The sequence below is a fragment of the Balaenoptera musculus genome, chromosome 19 (genome assembly GCF_009873245.2).
Source record: "Balaenoptera musculus isolate JJ_BM4_2016_0621 chromosome 19, mBalMus1.pri.v3, whole genome shotgun sequence".
NCBI lineage: Eukaryota > Metazoa > Chordata > Mammalia > Artiodactyla > Balaenopteridae > Balaenoptera > Balaenoptera musculus.
Window position 1 is genome coordinate 53349391 of NC_045803.1, and position 18188 is coordinate 53367578.

The window sequence follows — 18188 nt, forward strand, 5'->3', positions numbered from 1 at the left end:
ACTTTCTGTTTTCCCCTTCCTTGTTCGTTATTCTTTACCCTACAAAAGCTTCCTGCCTTCCACTCCATTTTGCAGGTCTCCGAATGGAGACAGTCCACTTCATGAAAAGTTAAAGTTTGTTTGTCATCACCTAAATTGTTTTCTTTAGTCATTTTTCCAATGGGTTCTCAGTCTTGGCTGTGTATGCAAACCACACGGGAGATTTCAAGATACCAGTGCTTGGCTCCTTCTCCCAGGAATTCTGTTTTTATTGGTCTCAGGTGCAGTGGCAGGCATTGCCAAAAGCCCCCAGGTGTTTCTAATGTACAGTCAGGGCTGGGAATCACTGATGTAATGAACAGAGTCCCACGAATCAGGAGACGTGATTCTAGTCTGCCCTTCATTTGCCATGATCTTGGGGAATTAATTTTCTCCTTCTGGGCCTCAGTTTCCCATCCCATGTGCAAAGGTCCCCTGACCATCAGAGCAGAGGTTCTGAAAATGCAGTCCCCAGACTGGTAGCATCACATCATCTGGAAACTTGTTAGAATTGCAGATTCTGAAGCTCCACCCCAGATTTCCCCAGTCAGAAACTCTGGGGGTGGGACCTGGGAATTTGTGTTTTGATGAGCCATCCGAGGGATTATGATTGGCGGTTTTTTGGTTTGTTTTAAACATTATATCTATCTGTTTGTCTATCTATCTATAAGTATAGTTGATTTACAATGTTAGTTTCAGGTGTACAGCATAGTGATTCAGTATCTTTATAGGTTTTACTCCATTAAAAGTTATTGCAAAGACTTCCCTGGTGGTCCAGTGGTTAAAAATCCGCCTGCCAATGCAGAGGACGTGGGTTCGCTCCCTGGTCAGGGAACTAAGATCCCACGTGCCGCGGGGCAACTAAGCCCACGCTCCGCAACTACTGAGCCCGTGTGCCACAACTAGAGAAGCCTGTGCACCACAACGAAAAAGATCCCACATGCTACACGAAGATCCCGTGTGCCACAACTAAGACCCGGTGCAGCCTAATTAATTAATTAATTAAAAGTTATTACAGAATAAGGGCTATAATTCCCTTGGGAATTTTATATATATGTATATATATATATATACACACACACACACACACATATATATATATACACATATACATATATATATATAAATAATATATCCTTGTTGCGTGTCTATTTTATTTTTTATTTTTTTGGCCATGCTGCACAGCATGTAGCATCTTAGTTCCCCGACCAGGGATCGAACCCATGCCCCCTGCAGTGGAAGCACAGAGTCTTAACCACTGGACCACCAGGGAAGTCCCAATTTTATACATAGTACTTCATATACGGTGCATTTTAAAGTTTGAGGACCATGGTGTTAGAGCAGCCACATAGAACATCAGGGGCTTAGGCAGGCAGCAGCTGCAACTGTCACAGCCCCTCTTGGGCTGGCAGTTCACAAGACCAGTTCCTGGAGATCTGCTCACAGGTGCCGTGGAAAGAGCATGTGCCAGAGGGACCTGCGTTCAAATCTTGCCTGCCTTGTGGGCAAGCTGATAATGTCTTCAGGCCTCAGTTTCCTCATCTGCAATAGTGTTAACACCGGTGCCTCAGGATCATTGTGAAGAGGAAATAGAAGTGTGTGTGTGTGTGTGTGTGTGTGTGTGTGTGCGCACATGTAGTAATAATAGCTGTTATTACTTAGAGCAGTAATGATGGGCCTGTTTTAAAACATGCCCTGTCCCTGGTGGGTCTGCGTCCTGCTTTGATACATAGAAGCAGAGAGAGAGTATCAGTTGTTCTGAGTGGCAGGAAAACACCTATTATGTGGAAATAAGCTATTCCTGGCCTGTCCTTAATCCCAGGGGACCCCTGCCAGGTGTCTTCCTTTGGGGCTTGTTACCTGTGTTCCTTGGTGCTGTAATAGTGCCATGGAGGAGATGGAGGTTCACCTGGGTTCACTAACTCACCTGGGACTACACAGCTAACAGGAGCGGTGCCAGGGTTTCAAACCTAGGGCTCTCTGACTCTAGAGCGTGCTGGGAGACGCAGTGTGTGTGGACCCTGAGTGTCCCTGCACATTCGTGCTGAGTATTCCACGAATGCAAGGCTCTGGCTGGGCTTTACCCAGGCGTCGTCTCAGGGCTGAGTTTGCAGTGAGCAACCTCAAGGGATGAGGTGACGTCCTCCTTCAGACAAAGAGCAGGCGTGCTTCTGCCACTGTAGAAACAGTGAATGCTCCAAGCTCAGTGTTCCTCCTTGGTACTGTAACTCACTGCATGGGCAAGCATCTGTCGTGGCCCTTCCTGGGGAACTGACTTCAACCACCATGAAGCTCTGCTACTGCTTTTGCTGTGAGTAATGAAATCCTTTGTCTCTGACCTAGGAGTCTTGTGTCTTCTGCCAGCCTCCATGAAACAGGCTAGTGTGTTAGCTTACGAGTAGGGTAAGACCTCAGACCCTGCATAATTCTTGGTTAAGGTTAAGAGCCGTAACCACTTCCTACTTGCCTGGTGGTGGACGCTTTGTGTCGTACTAAGTTCCGCATCCCTGTATTGGCTCTAGCAGAGACCACCAGGCTTGGTGCAGCAGGCTGGAAGAATGCTGGAAGCAGGATTTCCCTTCCAACTCTGAGATTGCACGGTTTCCAGGGGCCTGAAAATATGAGCTGAATGCCTCTGAATCCCCCAGCCCCTCCCCACAATGATACAATGAGCTTGCCTCGGCCCTGTTTTGAAAGCTGCACCCTCCAATCAGATCCGGACTTGAGCAAATGTCTTTCCTGTGCTGCATGTGAATCAAGTGAGCCTTACCTTGACGCACTTTGGCGATCAGTCCCCAAGGGGACTACATAATCTCCTCCCCGGTACACAGTGAGTTCGCCCCAGATGGGATACCCTCGGCGCTGGCTCTGGCTCTGGTACTGCCAAGCCTGGGAAAAGTCATTGCTGTTATTGAGGATGGAGGCATTCCAGCCTACCCCATAGTCTGACAGGTCTTCAATATCCAGGGAATATGGCGCATGGCATCCATCAAGAGAAGCCTGCAGCTGCAGGGCAAGAGCGCAAGAGCTTTCCTGGACCCTCACTTGGTGAATCTGGGCACTGCCAACCAGCTTGGAGTTCCCATCAGTGATAAAGCCTGGAGATGAGAAACAAGTGGGTAAATCTAGCCATCAACGTCATCTTAACACATCCCAAGCTTTCTGGCCTGGATGCTAACGTGAATTTCAGTGTACCCATTGTAGAGTTAGCCAAGAGAAGTTCATGGCCAACCACAGACTACATTCAACCATTCGTGACCATCTCCCCACCTTGGACCTGGTCTACTTCTTGCATAACTTCTCCTGGGGAATGGCAACTCCTACCCAGTCATCGACTTGGAGACCATTTATGTCCTCTCCCTCGATGCCCACATCCTAAGGGTCAGCGAGGCCCACCAATAGTACCTCTTCAGTGTTGTCTGCACCCACCCCTGTCTCTCCATCACCTCTGCCCCTCATCCCTACATCAGTCGCATCATTTTTGCCCAGCATCCTAACTTACCTACCCTCAACTCCAACTTCCACATGCAGCTTATACCGCAGATTTGATTATGTTACTGCCTCACCGAGAAGCTGTCAATGGCTCCTCATTTCCTTAAGCATAAACTATGAGCTTCCAGAGCCTTCATGATCTGGCCCCTGTTCCTCTCTCCTGCTCTGCTTTTCGTGGGTCCTCAACTCCTACCCTACACTGAAGGCGCACTCAACGCTCTGTAGTTCCAGGAAGTATAGTGCCTCGGTGTTTCAGGCTTGCCTTTTCTCATGTTGTCCCTTCTGCCTGGCACACCATTTCTGCCTGGCCAATTCCTGCTCAGTTATCTAAGATGGAGGTTCTCTACTCTGCATCCAGGGAGGGTTAGGGACCCTCAGAGGGTCTCTCCTTCAAAGCATATGGCTCTGTGGTTATTGGTTCTCTGTGAGGCTGAAGTTGACAGTGACCCACAGCTGTTCCCGGAAAGGAGCTGACACACGTCCTGGGGTGGGTGGACAGTACCTGGGTGATGACTGTCCAGGTTGCTCACGAGGGTGGTGCTGGCCCACGTGAAGAAGTCCTGAAAGCCCAGCATGGCTGAAAAGCTTCGGATGAAGCTGTGCCCAAGGTGTCTGTTGAAGTGGTAGGCGCTGGGGTCCCCCTGCCCGTAGGCCACCAGCAGCGGCATCCACAGGGAGCCCAGGTGTGCTGGGAAGGGAGGCACAGCCCCTGGTCAGGCAGAGGCCCCAACTCCTACCAAGTCCAGGGCAGGAACTGGAAAGGCACGTGGCTCAGAACAGTTGAGTTCTTGTAGACTAGCCACTTGCCCCTCTGGTGACAAAGGAATCAGTTCTTATAGGGACAGCAGAAAGGATTAAAGTTCACAGGCCATGAGCCTTCTGCCTGGGTTCAAATCCCAGCTCTCCACTTCCTATCCATGTGCCCTTCGCAAGTGACTTCACCCCTCTGTGCCTCACTCTCCTCGTCTGTGAAGTGGGGATAATTCTGTCACACAGGGTTGTGATGAGGGAGTCAACAAATTAATATCTATAAAGCACTTAAAATAGGGCCTGAACGGACTTCGTGCTGTGTGAATGTTTCTTAAATAGAATTTTTTTTAAATGGGGCTCTGGGGAGTTCCCTGGCGGTCCAGTGGTTAGGTCTCAGAACATCCACTGCAGGAGGCAGGGGTTCAATCCCTGGTCGGAGAACTAAGATCCCACATGCTGCATGGTGTGGCCAAAAAAAAAAAAAGGGGGGGGGCTCTGCCATGTTGCAGTGCTGAGCATAGAGCAATAAAGATGACAGACGTGTTCCCTGCCCTCATGGAGCTCACCTGTAGACAGGTGAATGTGACCTAAGGGCCCATTAGGTACAAAGATTTAGTTTAGGAGGCCCGACATCAGAATCATGTTGGGGGATGCAGAAAGTTACTGAACCAGAATCTCTGGGCCTGGGAATATGCATTCTGGCACCCCTGCTCCAAGATGACTTGTTGGGGTTCTGCCCACATCCGTCTTGTTCTTCATTCTGTACATGCAGCTCCTACGCAAGCTCCGCCGCTCTGTGGTTTGGCCACATGGGCTCCCCGTGGGAGGGCAGGCCAGGGCTGCGGCAGGGTCAGCGCCCTCCTCGGAAGCAGCCCTCACCAGTGACCTGGTGGGTGGCAACTAGGGGGTATGTACTACGTTTGCCCCTCGCACGGTCTCAGCAGGACTGAGCCCCAGTTGCCCACGTGGAACCCACTCATCAACCACCTTCCATCGGCTTCCTTCTCTTTCCCTGCACTTTTTCCTACCAGTGCTTCTCAGGATCGCCTCCCAAACCAACTACTTGTGCCCAGATCTGCCTGTGGGGGAACCCAGACTAAGACACACAGTGAGGTTTGAAAGCCTCTGGTCCGCGGGCCAGAGGAGCCTCTCTGACGACACAGCCTTTGGGCTGAGAATTGAAGAATAAAAGGAATTAACCAGAGGAAAAGGCAGGGAGGAGGGTGCACACATTCCTGGCAGACTAGATGCCACAGGGCCTGGGTCAGGAGCTGCAGGACGCAGTGTCACTGGAGCTTAGGGCACAAGGGGCCGAGAGAGGTGACCTGGGTGGGTGGAGCACAGCAGGGAGTTTGGACGTTATCCAGGGACCTGGAAGAGCCACGGAAGGATTTTAAGTTTAGGGGAGAAGCTGGGGCAAGTAGATATCTGGGACGATGGGCCCAGAAGCAGTGTGGGCCTGTCAGAGATTGTACCACATCTGCTCAAATCTATGTTGAGAACCAGCGAGTGGGAAGGTTGCTCGTAAGTAATCTTGGCTGCCTACCCAAGATTTCTCTGATTATGGCAAATGCTTTCTGTTCCTTGAGGTGGGTGGTTTTCGTCTTCTCAACGTCAGAGGCCCGAGGCTTCTGGTAGATGTCCCTTCTGCTGTTTCTTTGTGCTCGGAACAAGGCAGAGGGGTCTGTGAAAGCAAGGGCACAAGGACAGTCCCCCAAATGGGCAGTGGAACCAGCTCGTACGTTTGCAACCAAGAGACTCCCCTCACCAGGTACAACGGGATCCACTGTTCCTCCTCCTTTGGAGCCATTTCCCAGCGCTACCCTCCATGCCTCTGCCCGTGCTATCCCAGTGCTCAGAATTCCGTCCCTTCTTCTCCAGCTGGAGAATTCTCATACTGAAAGCACACATGCCTTCCTCACCTGAAGTCTTACTGATTCCTGGATGCTGTCTTTCTGTGTTCCTGAACTCTAAGATGGATCCCAATGCTTCCAAAACTTGGAAGGATGAAGGTAACTAATATCTCAAAGTCCTGTTATATCTAATTCCAAGTATCTTCTTTTTCAAACCACCTTATTGACCTATAATTTTCATAATTTCACCCGTTGGAAGCCTGCAATTCAGTGATTTTAGTAAATTTGTAGAGTTGTGCCACCATCACCACAACCTAGTTTTAGAACATTTCTGTCACCCCTAAAGGTTTCGTCATGTCCCTAAAATTGGTCTCTACTCCCACTCTATCCCCACCCTTAGCCCCATTAATTTTCTTTCTGTCTTCATGATTTTTTTTTCTGGACTTTTCATATAAACGGAATCATATGTACATAGTTTCTTGTATCTGGCATCTTTCACTTAGCATAATGGTTTGGTGTTCGTCCATGTTGTGTATATTAGTTAGTTTCTTTTTCTTTTTCTTTCTTTTTTTTTTTTTTTCTCCCACGCCACATGGCTTGCAGGACCTTAGTTCCCTGACCAGGGATCAGACCTGGGCCCCCTGCAGTGGAAGCTCAGAGTCCTAACCAGTGGACCGCCAGAGAATTCCCTGTAGTTAGTTTCTTTTTATTGTTGAGTAATATTCCGTTGTGCGGACATACTACCTTTTGTTTATCCATTCACCTGCTGATGGACATTTGGAATACTCCTAGTTTGGGCTATTAAGAATAATGTTGCTATGAATGTGTTGTGCCGACATATATTTTCATTTCTCCTGGGTAGATTCCTAGGAGTGGCTAAATATCTTTTGACTGTTACAAATGAAGCTTCTGTGAACATTTGTGTACAAGTTCCTGTATGAAAATAATTCTTCATTTCTCTGGGATAAATGCCCAAGAGTGTAATTTCTGGGGCGTATGGTAAGCCCATTTTTAGTTTTGAAAGGAACTGCCAAACTGTTTTCCAGAGTGGCTGTACCATTTTACATTCCCACCAGCAACGTAAGAATGCTCCAGTTTCTCTGCATCCTTGTCAGCATTTGGTGTTGTCACTATTTTTAGCCAGTCTGATAGGGGTATATTGACCCAACTATCCTTTGGATCCATGCCCCTCTGTCCACCCCCACTGCTAATGCATGCCATCTCTAGCCTGGACCATTTCAGTAGTCTTCCTACTGGCCTCCGCACTTCTACTTTTGACCCAATACCTCTGGTCTCCAAGAGCAGTCACAAAATCGCAAATCCGATCATGCTGCTCTCCTATTTAAAACACTCCAAAACCCTGGCATTGCCCCAGGCCCTACAGGGCCCTGCATGACCTGCTCCCCATCCACCTCTCTGCCCTCATCTTGAAGCATTCCTTCCATGCACACACAGCTCCCCATGCTCTGGCCACCCTGTCAGTAATTGCTATAAAATGACAAGCTCTTGTCCCACCTCAGGGCCTTTGCACATGCCCAGTGTTCAGACCCTCCCTCTCCCATCCTCTAGGAGCCACCCTCTTATTCTACCCCCTCATTCTCTCTTACAAGTTGTGTTGTGCATTTACTTGTTTAATGTGTCTCCCCAGATGGGCTGTTCATTCCAAGAGCAGCAACCTGTTCCATCCAGTCAGTGCTGTGTTGCCAGGGCTGAGGCTGAGAGTGGGGATTGACTTCAAATGGGCAGGAGGGAACTTTTGGGGGTAAGTTCCAAAAAGTTTTGGGGGTAAGTTCCAAAAAGCTGTTCTAAATCTGAATTGTGGTGATAGTTGCACGACTCTATAAATTTACTAAAATCAGTAATTATACACTTACAATGACTGGATTTTATGTAAATCATGTTCCCAAGCCATTGTATTGCCTGGCACACAGAAAGTACTCCCTGGATAATTGCCAAAGGAATTACTGAATGAATATTTGATAAGTCAGGAGGCTGTCGTCTCTTTGGAGAAAAATTATTCTTTTGACTTGGGAAGATGGTTTTAATGGACTTTTTGGATCTACAAAGCCAAATCCCTATTGTAGGGCAGAAGAATACAGTCCCATGAGGAGGTCACCACACTGCATGATGATGTAGGGATGTGGGCTTTCGTTTGTTCCTGTTTTACTTTCCCTGAAAGTCAAAATCTCTGTATAGACTATTAGAGTGTTGAATCTGTTCTGTTTGCTTGTTTGTTTTTTGTAATTCTCTTCTTGGGGGCACGCTCAGGAGTTTTGGCTGGGAAGTGAGAAATCGGGTTGGGGGGGAGAGGGCTGGTCATGGGCTCCTCTGACCAGTCAGCATGGCTGTGTTCCACTAAAACTCTTTACAAAAACAGGCACTGGGCTAGATTTGGCCCCCTGGCTGTTGTTGGCAGACCTTTGTCTTAGAACCCTAATTATAGCTCCCTCACCCCCCATTCACACACCCCACCCACACAAGCTTGTCGTTTTTTGGTTGTCTAATGACCTGAGCCCTGGCGAAGAAAGCTGCTTGCTTGGGATTACACAGAGGACGATGGTCCTTGAAGAACGTGGACCCCATAGTGCCTCTTCATGCTTAGGTGTCAGAGAGAAGGGCTCGGATAGGGGAGGAACAGGTTGCCCAAGAGACAGAGGAAGAGTCACTTGTCCCTGGATGGATTGGGGGTGCTTCAACCGTCAGGGTGAAGGCTGATGGGGAGGGAAGGTCTGAGGCCAGGACCACCCAGTGGCTGGGCTCCACGGGGCTTTCTCAGCCTCGTCAGGTTCCAGGCCCCTGCCTGCACCCGGGTACCATTACCTGGGCCAGAGAGACATCCCAGGAGGGGGACCACAGGCTCCTCTTCGTCCTCCACTCTCTTCAACACCAGCGCAAAGAAAGCAGCGAACCCCAGCACCTGGAAAACACCCACTGTGAACCCCAAGCCTGGGTTGGAAACTCCCTATCAACTCCTGGTCTGAGCTGGGGTGGAATGGGAGCCACACTTGTGTCCTGGGCGCAGGAGCCATGCTCTGGGGAAACCATCCTCTGCAGAGAGGGGACGTGGTCATAAAGGGTCAGGGGCAGGGCTTGCGTGCCTGGCCACCAACCAGGCAGAGACAGGCCAATCCTTGAACTCACCCTGCTTCCGGCATTCTCTGAGCCCTCCCACCTGCTGGTCTCCTGCTGCTCGGCCTCTCTCTTAACCTCTCAGCCTGGTGACTTACTAGCATAGCGGGTTATACCTGCCTCCTCCCTCCTTCCCTCCCTCCCTTTCTTTCTGTGTTAAGTAATTCCTTCCATTACACTGTCAATGCACCTTCAGTGCACAAGCACAGTAGGATTCTGTGGTTTGACTGGGGAACAAAAAGGTTCAGGACTCTGTTCTTAATATTCTCAGACTAGATTGGGGAAGGTGTCAGGAGCTGTTTAAGTCTCTGATGAAGGCTGTTCAGGGCAGAATGAGGGTGGGGGATTCCGTGCTGCCTCGTAGGTGGAAGGAGTTTCTCTAAATATTCCCTCACTTCTTTCTGCAGCTCCCCCGACACAGTATTCCTACTGCCTGGCTCCTTCCAGGCAGGGCTCAGGGTCTCTTTTTTTCTTTTTTTAAACTTCATGTCCTTGGCACTTTTATGATCAACCTGGGGCAATTTTTATTTTATTTTATTTTTATTTATTTATTTATGGCTGTGTTGGGTCTTCGTTTCTGTGCGAGGGCTTTCTCTAGTTGCGGCGAGCGGGGGCCACTCTTCATCGCGGTGCGCGGGCCTCTCACTGTCGCGGCCTCTCTTGTTGCGGAGCACAGGCTCCAGATGCGCAGGCTCAGTAGTTGTGGCTCACGGGCTCAGTTGCTCCGCGGCATGTGGGATCTTCCCAGACCAGGGCTCGAACCCGTGTCCCCGGCATTGGCAGGCAGATTCTCAACCACTGTGCCACCAGGGAAGCCCTCAGGGTCTCTTTGACTCTCACTGCTCTCTTGCGTGATTTTACATTTTCAGAAATAGGAGCGTATTTCCAGTTCATGCACACATTTAATGGCTTGGTGTTTTTTTTTCTGAAGGTAAAGTTTGTGTAAGTTGCTGGCCCATCTCACAATCAAAAGCATCCTAGACCTGAGGAAATAAGATATCATTCCTATTTATACATGTGGCCTAAGGGCAAGATATTTTTGTGACCTTATCCTCTTAACCTCAGGTTTTCTCATCTGTAAAATGGAGGTGAGGCTCCTCCTAAGGGTGACTGTGATGATGAAATGTCCGCATCTGGCCCTGAGGGAGCGTGGGTCATCCTGGTAATTACCTTCCTGCCCCAGGTCCACCCAGAAGTGGTGCTCCACGTGGGTTTGTTGAATGAATAGATTGAATAGATGAAGGAGTTGCTGAAGCCTAAGAACTGGGCAGCTGGCAGGAGGGAAATCATGGGCGGAGGGAAGGAGGGCAGGAGGGCAGCCACTTAGGGGTCCTGACCTTCAGGGGCTGGGTGACAAACACACTCTCCACGAAGGAGACGGCCATGGACATGAGCCACTTGAGGGGGCTGGCCAGCCCGTAGTGCAGGCCGTAGAGCATGGTGAAGAAGGCTGCCACCAGGAGCCAGCCCACCAGGACACACCACCAGGGGAGGCCTCCAGGGGGCTTGCTCGCCTGCAGGGAGCTGCAAGAGAGGATGGGTGTAATCACGGGGGCACCACTTGGGCTCCAGTTCAAACCCTGCCCCAACCCTACCAGCTGCGTGACCTTGGCCAAGCTCCTTGACCCCTCAGACCCTCACTATTCTCCTCTATCCTATTCTGTATTCTATCCGGTACACATACATATATTCTGTTGAGGTCACCTTTATTCAGTGCTTACTAGGAGCCAGTCCCCATGCAAACTGCTTTATACGGGTTTTCTCTGTTATTCCTCATGGCAAGCCTAGAAGGCTGGTACTTAAGTTTTTATTATGAAAATTCCCCATTTTACGGGAATCAGTGAGTACAGTGAACCCTCATCAACTACTCTGAACAACCATCACCTCCTTGTCAAACGTGTATCATCTATCCCCACATGCTTTCTTTTTTTTCTGGAATATTTAAAAATAAATTTCGTACATAATATAAAATCATCACCAATTATTTTAGAATACATCTCAAAAAAATGGTCATTTTTTCGCTGAATTATGGTGCTGTTGTTGGGGAAGAAAAAAAATTTCCCTCTACCCTTTCTAGGTTCTTCTGGCTGGTCTAAATTAACACGAGACAGATTAACAGGAGAAAAAGAAATTTAATTACATATGTATAGGGGCTCCAGAAGAATATAAGGCTCAAGGACAAGTTAGGCAACTGAGGGTTATGTGGCATGTCAGAGAAAAGGGGGCTAGGGGTTTGGGACCTCAAAGGGGAGGAAGGCAGTTCATATGGAGATGAAAGCAAATGTTTGGTAAACAAATGTTTGCTATGCCAGCAGTGACGATGGGACCCTGGAGAAGACTTTGGTCTCCAGGCCCTTCCACGTTTAGCCCACATGCTGCTCTTCATGGACCAGGCCCTTTTAAATTCTTCTTAGGTTTGAACCAGGAGATAGGCATTATCATTCCCATATTACAGATAAGGAAACTATGGCTCAGAGAGGATGAGGGGCTTGTCCAAGGGTGTGCAGCTAGGAAACACCCACGTGAAAATGGTTATAAACTGTAAAGTGCTGTACAAAGGGCTCTAACCAAACTGTAAAGTGCTGTACAAAGGGCTCTAACCGTCATCTGGCAAAATCACCCTGTTCAAAGTCCTCTTCCCTGAATTTGTGCAGTCCATAATCGCTGCTTCTTGGGGAGATCTGGATGAATAACCTTCCGAGGTTGGCCGGGATGTGCTCTCTCTGCAGGCCCCAGGCTGGGAGCATCCAAGGGAGTGTATTACCTGGAGTGTGCTGGGAGTGGGGGTTCTGGGCTGTCCCCCCAGGCAGCCCTTCAGGGTCTGCAGCTGCCCCAGTGCCTGGGTGTGGCTCTGGCACCGGGAAAAGCCCTGGGGCTCCCGCAGCAGCAGCTCTTGCTCTAGGTGCTCCAGCTGAAGGTAGAGACACTGCCTGTAGGCACTGTCCTTCAAGCCGCTCTTGGGCCCTCCTCAGGCCTGGGGCACTGCATTTTTTTCTGGAGGACAAGGGAGAGAAAGAGCATCAGCTGGTGCTGAGTGACAGAGCAGACCGCGTGCAGTAGAAACAGGAGTGTTAGTGATGGCTTTCTTGTATCGAGCGCTTACTGTGTGCCAAACCATGAGGAATCTGAGGTTCAGAAAGATGGGATACTTGGCTCATACGGTCAGTTAGGATTTGAATGTTCCTCTTTTAGTCTTTTATCAAGGGCATTTTCAAAATTTCCTTACACGTAGAAGAGACAAGAATAGTACACCCATTGCCCTCCTGCAGCAATTACCCACATTTTGCCAATCTTGTCTCGTCTCAGCCCTCCAATTTTTTTTTCCTGCAGTACCTTAAGCAAATCCTAGACATAATGTTCTCTCATCAGCAAATATTTTAATATGTACAAGATTTGAATTTGAACCCAAGTTTGCCTGTTGCCAAAGATGGTTTAAGTCTTAATCTTTTGTTTTTAACATTTTATTATGAAAAAATTTAAATTACAAAATAAAGAGAATGATGAGATGAACCTATACCCATTGCTCAAAATTATCACCTCATCCTGTCACCAATCCTGTTTCGCCTGCACCCCACCCACCCTCTCCATGTGGATTATTTTGAAGTAAATTCCAAGCCCCATGTCCTGAGACTAAATATTTTAATATGCTTCTATGGAAGAAAAGGACTCCTTTTAAAAACAAAACCACAGTGTGTCATTATCAATTTTTAAAACAATAATGATAGTCCCTTAATAGCGTGAAGCAACCAGTCAGTGGAGAAGTTTCCCCCCCTTATCTCTGAATGTTTTTCGTTTGTTCAAATTTCAGTTTCCTTAAGTTTTTTTTTTTAAAAAAAACAAAGGTGTTGGGCTTCCCTGGTGGCGCAGTGGTTATGAATCCACCTGCCAGTGCAGGGGACACGGGTTCGAGCCCTGGTCCAGGAAGATCCCACATGCCGCGGAGCAGCTAAGCCTGCGCACCACAACTACTGAGCCTGTGCTCTAGAGCCCTGAGCCACAACTACTGAGCCCACATGCCACAACTACTGAAACCCATGCACCTAGAGCCCATGCTCTGCAACAAGAGAAGCCACCGCAATGAGAAGCCCGTGCACCACAACGAAGAGTAGCCCCCACTCGCTGCAACTAGAGAAAGCCCATGTGCAGCAACAAAGACCCAACGCAGCCAAAAATAAATAAACTAATTAATTAATTTTTTTTTAAATTGATATTTAAAAAATACCCAAAAAAACAAAACAAAAAAAAGGTGTTTTTTGTTTTAAATTACAGAGGTAATGCATATTCATTGCAAGAAAAAGACTAATTTGAACCTTTTCATTATTCCCCGAGTGTTCTAAGGGAAGCTTGGACTCTCCAGGTTGAACCAGGCCTGAGTCCCTGGACCCTGAGCTGGGAGGCCGGTGCCCAGGGGCACATTCTCCTGGGACAGGAAGGGCCCAGGTCTGGCCAGTGTGCATCTTCACAAGGGGTGCGTGAGACTGGATATAGAACATGGCAAAATGGAGCACCCTGACCCCAGGACCCCTCCCCACTCACCAGTGAGAAGTGAATGAGAAAATAACAAGTGATGTGGAGAAAGCTATGGCTCAGACCTGATGTTGGTAAAGACCTGGCAACATTGACTCTGACTCCCTCTGACTCAGGCCTCCTACCTCCCCCTCCCTCCTGGGCCTCCCTCACTGAAGCCACAGCTAATGGTTCCAGCATCAACAGCCTTCGTGTTGTAAGCGTTCTGGCAATGTTTCCGGAAGATACCATCATTTGCAATCATAAACACTTACTGAATCCTTGCTTTGTGTCAGACTCGGATCTAAGCGCTTCATGTGTCGTATGATCTCATTCAGTCCTCAGAACAAGCCAAGGAGCTGGGTGGATCAGCGCTTCCGTTTTATAGGGAGAGGAAATAGTCTCAGAGAGGTTAAACAACTGTCCAAAGTTGCACAGCTGCTTTTGCATCTGGGAGAGCCCCAGGTCTGGCCAACTCCAGAGTCCTTGTTCTAAGGCCCATGCTGTGAATGCCAAAGTCCCCCAAACCCCAAAGACCCCAAACAGGGCCAAGTGTCCAGCGTGGGCATCAGCAGAGCTGCTGCAGGGACGACCTTCATGGGCAGCCCAAGCCCAGCTCTCCAGGGCTAATCCTACAGAGCGGCTGGAACACGGGGGTCAAAGTAGGGCTGACCATGGGGTCCGCATAGGCCTGGCCAGGAGGGAGTGCTACAGTAAGGACTTGGGACCTGGTCTTGAGGACAGTGGCTCTCAACATCCTGTGTGCATAACAGTCACAAAAGTGACTGGTAAAAAATGCAGATTCCTGGCCTCACCTTAGAAAATTTAATTCACTGTATCAGAGGTGGCGCCAAGAGTTATGAATTCAAACTCCCCAATCTATAGACTCCATTTTTATATTCTAAACAAGGTTTAGACTGTGACCAGCCTTGTGTTTTAAAAATGGCAGCATTCTAAACCCACACCATCCAATATGGTAGCCACTTGCCACATGTGACTTTTTAAAATTAAAAAAAATTTTTTTTTTTCTAGTTCCCTGGCCAGAGATTGAACCCCGGCCCCCTGAGTTGGGAGTGCAGAGTCTTATCCACTGTGCCACCAGGGAAGTCCCTCGAAAGACATTTTCAAAGGTGTGTATCAATTGCAAGTGAGGATTGCAGGAGAAAGAGAAGGTGATTCTGAATTTTTAGTATTTCATAGGAATAAAGATTTCATAGGAATAACAAGGAAGAAGAACAGGTTTTTATGGGAAGATATATATGGTTTAGTTTTTTTTAATAAAATTAAAATAAAAAAATTTAGTTCCCTAGTCACACGAGCTACATTTCAAGTGTCAATAGCTACATGTGGCCAGTGGCTGCCATATTGGTCAGTGCAGATATAGACCATTTCTGTCACTGTGGGAAGTTCTATTGGACAACCTGATCTAAACACTGGAAGCAGCGATCTGGGTGGAAGATGGGCAGGAAAGGGGCAAGAGCAGAGTCAGAGAGACTAGTTCAAACCAGAATAATGTGCAATACATATGTGCAGCTCTTCACACAATTCATGATTTGGCCACAAGCAATGTGAAAGCAGTGCAAGAGATGCTTAGGGGCTAAAGAGCACATGGTTGGAGACCCTGTTGTGGGCTCGGGGGTTGGGTTGCTCCCCTGAGGAAGGGACACATCAGCCAAGAATAAAGTCTGAGTAGGCATTGGCCAAATGAAGAGAGGAGAAAGAACATTCTCGATCAGAGGACAAGCATGTGTGCAGGCCTTAGTGGGAAGGCAGCTTGGCGTTGTGTGGAGAGCAGGATGCCTGTGGTACTGCGAGGGAGGCGGTGGCGAGTGGTTGGAAGTGGAGGCTGGTGAGGGAGACCCCTGGTAGGACTTATTGACTCCCTAGTGATAGTGATACAGACGTGGCCCTCGGTCCTGCATCCACCTGGCTCCAACATGCCCCCTCTCGGCCCAGAAATGTTAGGACTCACCTTTCACTTGTACAGACCCAAGAGTGAGTGTTAAAGGGCCCCCTGTCTGGCTGGCTTCCTTCCAGAACACCTGCCCTGCTTTGTTCTGCTGACAGACGACGTCTTCCACCAAGGCCAGCAGTTGGTTGATGTCCACTGAGTTCGTGAAGTCCCAGCCCGAGCAAGGGGGTGGCACCTTCAGAGCTTTGAACAAGGAGCTGACGAGGCTCCACAAATCCTGCAAGTCACCCAGGGGGAAGGGGACGTGAGCTACAGGTGAGGGGGCAGCAGAGTGGTCAAGAGCACTTGCCCTGGGGCTGGACAATCTGGGTCTGAATCCCAGCTCTGCCTACTGAGACATGACGTTGGACCACCCTGAGCTTCTGTTTTGTCCCCCATAAAAATCCCTCTTCTAGGATTTCAACTGATACATTCCAGGCTGTATTCCTTGAAGTGTGGCGCACAGTAGGTGCTCAATAAATGCTTAACGTGTGCATGAATGCAGAGGGAATTCTTTCTATGTGCTTCCAGCCTGCAATCTGTTTGAAAGTATAATATTTTGTACATAGTAGGTACGCAAAAATGTGTGTGCATGTGTGTGTATATGTTGTAGGTGTTTGCGTGAATATTTATGTATGCCTGTGTGTACATGCATGTAAACATGCGTATGTGGTATGTGTGCACTTGTGTGTACATATATGTGTGCAGGTGTGTTTGCAGGTGTGCATATGTGTGTACATGTGCACACGTGTACATGTATGTGTGGGATGTATGTGGATGTGTACACGTGGCATGTGTGTATGCATTCATGTGTAGGTGTGTGTGTATGTGTACATGTGTGCACTGTGCAGATATATGTGTGTGTATGTGTGTATATGTGTGTACACGTGCACATGTGTACATGTTTGTAGGTGTGTGTGTGGTGTGTGTGAATGTGTGCATGTGTGGCATATGTGTATGCATGCATGTGTAGGTATATGTGTGTACTGTGTGCACATATGTGTATGTGCATGTGTATGCAGTTGACGAATCTGAGTGACTGATGCTGTCCGACAACATGGGTTGTAGGCCTCAAACCCCAGTCCCCACCCCCTTCTGCCCAGGCTAGAGCTCCCCACACTGCTGAGGTTGAGGACCCGCCTTGGTCACTGCTTCAGGTGTCAGAAGACCATCCTCCACAGGCTGCGGTGAGGGGGCCAGGCTGAGGGGGCCCCCCATCCCATTTCCCAGTGTTCTGCTCCTTGGTTACCCAAGGACGGGTGTTCCAAAAAATCTGAACGATCAGGAGGTTGATGGGAAACATGAGGAGTGAGCTCTCCAGCCCAATCATCACTTCCCGCCAAGTGAATTCGATTTTACCTGGGGCAGATGGAGGGAAGGGGTCAAGGGGAGAGTCCCCTCCCCCCTTCCAGAAGGTGGCTGTGCAGTAAGGGTTAACCTTGCCCAAAGAGAGGTCTGCCCCTTGAGTGGCTCCTGGGAGGTGACCACTAAGCCCTTGGGCTGTCCTGCCTCGTGGGTGTGCCTTTGTTTACCTGGGGTCTTGGGCCACTCCATATAGTCTATGCTAATAATGTGATTTATGGTGGGGGCCTTGGTTGCACCATATCACCTCAACCTCTGGAGGGGCTGGAGGCTAAGGTCGGCCATACTGGGGTCAGCCATGTCTATGTGAGCATGCCCCAATAAAAACTTTGGACACCAAGGCTCGGGTGAGCATCCCTGGTTGGCATTACTCCATGCGTGTTGTCACACATCATTGTCAGGAGGAGTGAGTGCTGTCCAGACTCCACTGGGAGAACATAACTGGAAGCTCCATGCTTGGTCTCCCATGGACCCTGCCCCACGTGCCTCTTCCCTTTCCTGATTTTGATCTGTATCCTTTCTCTAATAATTATGAGTGTAATGGCATTTCTGACTACTGTGAATCCTTCTAATGAATTATTGAACCTGAGGGTGGTCTTGGGACCTCTGGAATTGCAAAGCATTTCTGGGGCAGTGACAGTTCATGTCCACCAGCCACTAGCCCTGATCGCCATGACAGTGGGAGTTACCCAAGTCCATCTTTTGCTCAGCTGGGTCCTTGGGGACACCCCAGAACATGATGGTGGTCAGTATGGTGCAGAGGAGCAGTGAGAAGCAGCAGGACACCTGGTGGACATGGGTGAAGTTGCTCCAAGCTGAGCTGCTAAAGATGGAGTACCAAATGTGGCCATCCTGGAAGACTGTGGAGGTCTTCATGAAAAACAGGTGGGTGTGGACAGGCCAGGGGAGAGGGACAGGCATTTAGGGAGACAGGAATGGGGAGAAGCCTAATCTCTTTGGAGCAATCCTGGGATGAGAGGGAGGGATTTGTTTCTAAAACTCATCATCTGTTTTTATCTTTTATAGAAGAAATACGGCATCATAGTAGCATCACTTCAAGTTAATGATGGGGACTCTGGACAGAGCGGTTGGAACCCTAGACAGCCCTCTTACTACTGTGTGACCTC

General features: G+C 48.9%; 1 protein-coding gene across 1 annotated transcript in view; it reads right to left on the reverse strand.

The window, feature by feature from the left end:
• Positions 1-18188, reverse strand: part of PKD1L2 (polycystin 1 like 2) — a gene marked incomplete at its 3' end in the record, with an annotated part of 83763 nt that overhangs the window by 757 nt on the left and 64818 nt on the right. The window contains 11 exon segments of the mRNA XM_036832342.1: positions 2482-2536; positions 2789-3116; positions 4013-4198; positions 5807-5944; positions 8934-9030; positions 10580-10756; positions 12007-12236; positions 15721-15937; positions 16840-16902; positions 16904-17058; positions 17751-17950. Coding sequence (XP_036688237.1) covers positions 2482-2536; positions 2789-3116; positions 4013-4198; positions 5807-5944; positions 8934-9030; positions 10580-10756; positions 12007-12236; positions 15721-15937; positions 16840-16902; positions 16904-17058; positions 17751-17950 — 1846 coding nt within the window.